This window comes from Entelurus aequoreus, unplaced genomic scaffold (assembly GCF_033978785.1).
Source record: "Entelurus aequoreus isolate RoL-2023_Sb unplaced genomic scaffold, RoL_Eaeq_v1.1 HiC_scaffold_437, whole genome shotgun sequence".
NCBI classification, from domain to species: domain Eukaryota; kingdom Metazoa; phylum Chordata; class Actinopteri; order Syngnathiformes; family Syngnathidae; genus Entelurus; species Entelurus aequoreus.
The window spans coordinates 11,297-19,866 of record NW_026908331.1 but is presented as its reverse complement, the minus strand read 5'-3'; the positions used below and the strand labels follow the sequence as shown (position 1 = coordinate 19,866).

General features: G+C 29.0%; 1 protein-coding gene across 1 annotated transcript; it reads left to right on the top strand.

Annotated features, from left to right (window-relative positions):
* Positions 1-7,277: 7,277 nt before the first annotated feature.
* On the top strand, positions 7,278-8,028 carry LOC133645529 (probable pre-mRNA-splicing factor ATP-dependent RNA helicase mog-1; the record flags this gene model as incomplete). The annotated part of the gene is given in 3 exon segments (XM_062040368.1): positions 7,278-7,383; positions 7,386-7,942; positions 7,944-8,028. Coding segments are annotated over 3 exon segments (748 nt in total), but the record flags the coding sequence as incomplete, so codon positions are not given.
* Positions 8,029-8,570: the final 542 nt, after the last annotated feature.

Genomic DNA, 8,570 nt, shown 5'->3' with positions numbered 1-8,570 from the left:
AACCCCAAACCCCAAACCCCAAACCCCAAACCCCTTATAATTTCCTTATAAATTTAATTTATAAATATAAAATGAGGAAAATGATGAAATACGCTAAAGATGCTAAGAAGAAGCTATGATTAGAGGGTGATTGATTACTTTGAAAATCCACCCAATGTCGGCTCTCTTAATAAGAAGGATATCAGTGTAGGGACTTGTAAGGTAATAAGCGGTAGTTGGCTCGGTGTCTTGCGGAGACTTGCTGAAATTTTAGATCAAACTGGACGAAGAGGGACGAATAGACAAAGCTGTTTTCAAGGCGTTTGGCTGGCGGTTCGGTTATAGCCTCCTCGGGCCTATGCTACCGAACTGCTTGTAGGAAAGACACTCCAAGAAGCAGAGCTGCTTAAAGAACACCCAAATTTCAGAGTATTTGAAGTTGCCCCCCAGTCAAGCTACACTGCTCCCTCTTGGCAGAAGAAGCAATAAAAAAGGCCATTGACAATGTGAAAGAAAAAAAAGAAAGAGAAAACGATGAATAAAAAGTCGATTAAATAATAATTTAATTATTATAGATACTTTATGATTATTAGTTTGAATGTTAATTTAATTATTATAGATACTTTATGATTATTAGTTTGAATGTTTTTTAAGCTTTCATATATAGTCTGAGTTTTATATCTAGCTCTAGGTTGCTCTATATATTTTTTTAATCTCTTTTTTCATTTGATTCTTTTTCTTTTCTGAGTTTCCTGAGTAACTTAAATCGGAAACTACTAAGGTTACAAAGTAGAAAAGGATCTTGAGAGGAATAAAGGAATAAATTAAAAGAAACAAAAAAGCCTAAGGCAATGAGGAAACAAATCATGAGGATAAATAATAATAATAATATAATTTTATAGCATTATAAAGTTTCCTCTTCATTATAGAGACTATCTTAATAGATTTATTTAATGTAAGTTTTATAAATTATTTTTTAAAGAAATTTTTTGTATTTTAGTAAATTTGTCTTCCTAGCTCATTTTTGTCTAGACTTAAGTAGCCTGATATTATTTCGAGAATTTCAGTCACTTAAGAGGGCTCATTTCTTCCTAGCACTCCTCAACTACTACTGAATTTTTGCTTTTTGGCTTTGAGTAGTCTTGGGTGTTTAGATAAGAGAAAGAGGCATGGCTGGGTCTCACCTCACAGTAAGGTGAATCTGTTTCTATCATAAGTCAGTCTAAAGGAATTTCTCAGAGATTTTCCATTAAGCTTTCTGTCTTCATAGAACAGCCATTGATACCTATAAAAACATTTCCAAAGTCCAATAATTGTAGGAGCTGCCTCTTTGTTCCTGTGAAGGAATGTACCACTCCTCTAGGGAACCTCTCCTTGTTCCTCCTGAGGATCTCTAAGAGAAATCCTCTTCACTGCCTCTGCTATGCAGATAGACTGGAAGCTGAAATTACTCTGCCAGAAGAAACTAAGGCTCGAATACTCTCAGCTGCTCCTCCTTTGTAGAGTAGTGAAGCCTTTCATAATCAAGACCAAACTCTCCTATGGCTCTTATGTATTATTTGTTGTCTTTTATTAGCTGTTGCATCGTGGAAATTTATTAAGGAACATCCTTATGATAAGACCCAGCTCTGCATGGATGAATTCCTATAGTAGTATAGAGGTGTTTATGGTCTTTGCAGAGAAGGATGTTTTTATAAAAGTCTTCTAAGTTGCCTGAGGTCAGAAGCTGTCTCTTAACATTTTATTAAAGGCTTCTTTGCAGGACCTGCTAATGATCAGGACCGTGATAATTTCTTATTATTATAGATACCATAGAATTGATTATCACAGAGATTGCTTGCTATGTCAAAGTATTTAATAGGTCTCTCTTAGCTCATATTTATAAAGCATATTATAATGAAGGGATAATAGTAGAAAATTTTATAATAGAAAAAGTAAGAAAAAAAAATGGTCAAAATCAACCCGAGGAAAATTGATAGAGAACTGGATGGACTGATCAGTCCCTGAATAAAACTTAGCATCAATGAAGAGTAGATTATCTTTCACACTGTAAATAATCTGATATTTGAATATTTGCTGAAAACAGATATGAAAAAGACGCTTTAAGAGTTTTAACAAGAGAAACAGAAGACTGGCCATTGGGAGATAGAGAACTTTCACTCCCTTCTTTTATAGCATTTCAGAGCAGGTAATAAAAGCGAGTTCTTTAAAATATGGTTCTGTTATATTCCATCTTCGCAAAGATAACATGAGCAAGAAACGATAATTTTGGAATTTTTCTTAAATTTGTTTTTTGCTATTTTTCAATTTATCCAAAAAGACGAAAAATGGCAAAAAATCGACTGTTAGGCCTTCTGATTAAATATTTAAGAATTTTAAGTGTATTTAAGTAAACAGGGCGATTAACTATCTTAGATAAAATAGCTTATACCTTATTTTGCCCTTCCCTTACATATAAGACATAAACAATCATAATTTCTTTTCTAAACTCTTAGAGAGATCTTGGTATAGCAAAATAGAAAAATAACTCATTATTTTCTTAGATAACATTTACTAATATGATACTTAGCCCTTGGTAATTGATATCGTTTAAGAGTATTTGAAAAGGGAAGGAAATGCTGAAAATGGTAAAAATCTTCAGGCTGATAAAATAAAGCCTTACTCTATAGACAGAGTCATGAGTCTGACATAGGATAGAAGAAGAGAATTTTAGCAAGAAAAAGACGATTAGGAAATTCACATATAATAATTAGAGAAGGATAATCTCTATTTCGCTGATAGATTATAATTGTTTATTAAAATAGCTAAAATCTAACAGGATATACTTAGATCATAATTTTTAATATATAAATAGAAAGGGAAGGATATAATGAGAAAAATAAAGTTGGATAAATTAGAGAGAACTTAGAGAAATTAAAGTGCTTAAAAAATGGGTAAAAAAATGATGAATTAGATATGGAGAAAGTTTTTTAAGATATTTTTAAAGATCTGAATCTATTAACAAATAAGAATGTGATTGATAATGTTAATACAAATAAAATACTATAAATAATAAATGATAATAAAAGTAAGTTAAAAAGATAAAATTATCTTGGTTAATTGGGAAGAGCGTTTTGCAGATGATCTTCGAGTTGAAATAATTCGATAAAGTATAACAACTCATTACTATACTAAAAGAGTTATATAATAAGATTTGACATTTTGGAGCTGTCTTTATTCATATATTAATTCATAGATTAAAACATACTAAATAAATATCAGATATACATCAATGATCATATAATAGCATAGTAAGAAATCTACTATATATTTAGCATTATAAGAATATTTATAAAAAATGAAATTTTTACAAATAATATAAATTTCAATAACAACCAAATATAAATATTTTTATGGTATCATATAAGAGAAGAGTTAGTATAGTGATATTAATCTGTTTTTGGTTGTTTTCTAAATTTTATAAAAACTAATTGGATAATAAAATTTTGATAATAAATTTTTGGAGAACAATTACCTATAGATAGTTGTTGACTTTTACTAATAGATTAATATGGATCTTCAAAATGATACAAATAATGAAAGTGTATCTTAATATAATAGTGTTATTAAAGAGGTTTTAAAGTATGTATCATTCGGCTTTAAATATTTGTATGCAGAAGATAATGATTTACTAGACCAAAACTCTTACCTAATTATTGTAATAGATAATTTATATGTAAGACAATGAATAAATTGCAAAGAAAATAAAAATAATAAAATATATTATTATTTAAGTAAAATATTATTTAAAGAATTGATTGATATATTCTTTCTGATATTAAAGATTTTTTAAATAATCAAATGGATAGCAAAAATGACATCATACTATTAAAGATTAAAAAATTAATTTCTCATATAAATTATAAAAATGTTTTTAAATTTTTAAAGGAAACAATACATCTTGAAATGATAGAATATTTTCATAAATTAACATTTCTATAACCAGTTAGAAGTTTGATAATTTCTATAATAACAATGAGAGCTTATTCTATCAGGATAAATAACAGCAAAGCAACTATTCCTAAATGCTTACATTATATATCGAGTAGTCCCTTGAAAAATAGCAATAGATATTCATTATAAAAGATAATTCAATATTGTATATTGAGAGTAAGGATAATTTAACATAGAAAGAAATCCCTGTAAAAGACTTCAAATAATACACTAAAGAATCTAGTATATAAATAAGTAACCAAAATACTTATTAGTAGAAAGATTAAGAGGCATCGTTATAAGAGGATAAAGAATAGCAAAATTCCAGTATTAAACAATCTAATATGAAACTATAATAATATAATATTTTATAATGTGGAAAATCATCAAAAAAAACATTTAATAGTGTCTATTGCTTAAATCAATAATTGGTAAGTCATTATAATAAGATTATAAGTTTAAATTTTTTAATCAGAAGATTAAGAAATTTGAAATTCAGAATGCTGCCAACCTTATAAGACATGTTTGTGGTATAAATTTAATAGATAAGAAATAATATAGATTAGATAATCTAAGAAAACACTTATAGATATATAAGAGAGTCTTCTTTGTACTATTTTCAGTTAAGACAGAAAAATATAAGATCAAAATTTTTCTTAATTTTCCAGCAATAAGAAGATCTTAATAAAATAAAAAAAGTTATATAATGGTCTTCCTTGATAGAGATCATTCACAACTCATCATTATATCATGATGATATTATAGATAGTGCTAAAATTTGAAAGAAATTCTCCAAGCTCGAATGTGAAATTTGGTAAACAAAAAAACTTTTCTGACTGGAGTATCTTTGGCTAGTCTAGCAGGCTAACAAATCATAAAACTAAATGACAATACATTCTATAGTATATTCTCTTAGTTGATAAATGAGTTGAATCAAGGCGAGCTGTTACAAAGCGATTTATAAAAAAAAAATGAAAAATGAAAAATTTGAGCATGAATAAGCATTATACTAAGTATTATAGAAGAGTCATTTGAAAACAGGCACTCTGTTTAAAAATGGGTATTAGAGGAGTGGGATAAATCAACTCTTATAATAAATACCAAAATGGGATATTATCTGAGTTAGGGATTTTGGTAGGGGTACTCTTTTAGACTGTAGATGATTTCATGGATATCAATGTCTAGAGGAGAGAGGATTTAGATAAAGAGACTGATAAGGATATAAGAGCAGGTGTAATATCATTGAGGCTTTATATACTATATAAGTTAGTATTAAGACTAGGAGAATTACAAACAAATTCTAAATGAATATTTCTAAGAAAATAAATAAGAGAATTTAGTAAGAAAATATAAAAAAGAATTTTTGCAACAAAACATATAAAAAAAAAGTATATAAAATAATTGATATTTTACTTTATGAGATTTTTGATAAATTTCAGCTCTTACTGAAGGAGATAAAATCACTATAAGGCAAATATATAGTAGTTTAATCAATTTATTGATTATATATTAAGATAGGCAAACTTGGCTTAATAAATTAAAATTTATCATTTATAATGGATAGTGATTAATTTTAGAAATAAATATACGATTTTAAAAATGATGGCTAAAAAAATAATTCTCTAATAAATATAAAACAGTAGAGAAAAATGGAATATCATTAATAGTAGGAGGAGTGGCAAAATCTATAAGCTAATAAGACAGGGATAAAAATCGATATAAGAAATCAATAGCATTAAGAAAGATAAAATCTGAAGAAGATGATTTTATATAAGCCGAAATTTCCAGATTTTTTAAGAAATGAAATTATAAAGGATTTCTATTAAGAAGAAAATTTGATTTTTGAAGTGAACAAATGAATTTTAAAGGATGGCTAAAAATGGCTCTAGTTTGTTATAAAGAATGAAAGAGAGATAGAGAAATCTAAAAAGGGATGATTCTGGTCCTTAAATATAAAGTGTCTAAAGAGTTAGCATATTTAAACTATATGAACAGTTTATTATAGAATATTAATAGGATTAAGGTTTCTAAGGATAGAAAAATAAGAAAATTTTTCAAAAGAAAAAACATAAAAAAAAATCAAATTTGGCCTTTTAAGAGTTTATTTTTTAGTTGAATTTTGAAAAGAAGCTAATCGAATATATTTCATAATTTCTTTATAATAAGAAGACTATAAGGGTTAGTGTTTGTTAATTATAACATCATTAATAATAATAAATTATTTAGGATAATTAAAAATAGTCAGTAATAGAAGTTTTATAAAATAATTAGAAACTACTATTATCTATAATAAGCATTAATTAAACCCTTTAAGAATAAAAATATCTAAAACCTACATTAGCTATAAGATAATCCACTAATATAAACTTATCCTAAAAATAGAAAATGACAAATTATTCAAAAAGCGAAAAAAATTAAAAAACCATTCTATAAAAAAGCATCTTAAAAACTTTAATTCTTTCCACTTCAAAGCTATAACATCATAAAGCAGCCCTTTCAACTAAGTCCAATAAAATTCCTTTAAAAACACAAAGCCAACAAGGATAGCAAAATCTGCCAATTTATTAAATAAAATAAAAAATTCTCAAATAAATTTATGACAATAAAATAACCATTATTCAAGGAGAGACAGGCTCGGGTAAGACTACCTAGCTTCCCTAATACCTCTATTAAGAGCACTATTCTTCTAGAGGCATCATAGCTTGTACCTAGCCAAGAAGATTAGCAACAATTTCCATAGCCAATAGAGTAGCTAAAGAAATGAATTCCCCTTTGGGTGATACAGTGGGCTATAGTATAAGGTTCGAAAGCCTTTAAAGTGAAAACACGAAAATAAAATATATGACAGACGGCAACTCTTCTAAGAGAGATCCTAATGGACAAATTCCTCCTAAAATATTCAGTCCTAATAATAGACGAAGCCCATGAAAGATCCCTTAATACCGATTTATTATTTTGTCTTTTGAAAAAGTTCGCCCTTAAAAGAAACGATCTAAAAGTAGTAATAACATCGGCCACTATGGACAGTATTAAATTTTAACAATTCTTTAATACGAACTCTTTTATAAGAATACCTGGCTGAAACTTTCCTGTCAGAATCCCACTACTAGACATAGCCAGTTATAAGACTATCTTTAAGAGACCATAAAAAAGATTTGTTTAATCCATCTATAAGAAGACTGAGGTGATATCCTAGTCTTCCTACCAGGACAGGAAGACATAGAAACATGCTGTCTTTAGGTAAGAGAAGAAATTTAAAGCAATGAAAAGACGGCCCCTCTAATCGTCCTTCCTCTTTACTCGTTTTTTGAGTGCCTTAAAATCAGAATTTTATCTTTAACCAATTCTTATATAGGAAGTGTATAGTGTCTACTAATATAGCTGAGACATCTATGACTCTCTAGGGAATAAGATACGTGGTAGATAGCGCCTTCAAAAGGTAAAATACTACGATCAAAGAACAGGGGTAGATGGACTGCAGTGTTGGCCTGTTTCTCGGGCAGGTGCCCAGCAGAGAGCAGGCCGTGCAGGAAGAACCCAAAGCGGAGAGTGTTATTGAATTTACCAGAGAGAAAACTTTGACAAAGACTTCTAAGAGGATGAAATTCCCGAAATCAAAAGAGCAAATTTAGTAGGGCTTCTTCTCTTACTGAAGTTCATAAGCGAAGACGAGGTCAGCTAGGATGATTTCTTAGATAGTCCTTCATAGGATGCTCTTATAGGCTCTTAGTATTAATTGTGGGCATTGGGCTGTCTTGACAACTATGGCTCTCTCACTTCTCTAGGAAAGGCTATGTCTCACTTTCCTCTCAATGCTAATTTGGCGAGATGTCTCTTAGAGAGCATGAAATTTCACTGCGTTAAAGCAATACTGATATTAGTAGCACTGTTGAATGTGTAAGGGGTTTTTGAACATATTGACGACTAATAACTTTTTGAGTGAAATTTTCAAAAATTTATCGTGAAAAACTCCGATCATATCACTCTTATATAAGATATATAAGGAATATAGAGAAAACCGAAAAGACAAAAAATTTATCAGAGATAATTTTTTGAATGAAAAAAAACCTGCTAAAAGTAAGGAAGATATACTTATAATTAAAGCAGATAATGAAGAGAGAAGGATATGAGATATCGAGAAGCGAAGATGCAGGAGCCATAAGAAGGGTGCTGGTGGCTGGCTTCTTCCACAACTCAGCTAGACAGCTGAATATGGGTGTCTATTAGAATTTGAGGAATGCGGCTGAAATGTCATCTCAGTCCAAGGAGTGTGCTTTATAAGACTGGCCATTAATCAGAGTATATCATTTACAATGAGTTATTTAATGGAAGCAAAACTTAGGTGTAAATAGTAACAGAGGTTGAAAAAGATTTTTTACTAGACTATGGCTGACCTATTTTTAGTAATAGCTAATTTATATTAGTCGTATTTGGCTATGGCTTTCTGAATGTCTTCCTGTGTAAGGGTATCGTAGAAGCCTCCTATTTAAGGAATTTAGTCTACAGAGGTTATTAATCTCATTTGAGATCCTATCTATTTCGTCAATTTATTTTTGAATATTTTCAGGATTGAATTATTTATCTTTTTTCTCATTAAGCAGTATTTGTCTCTTCTTTTC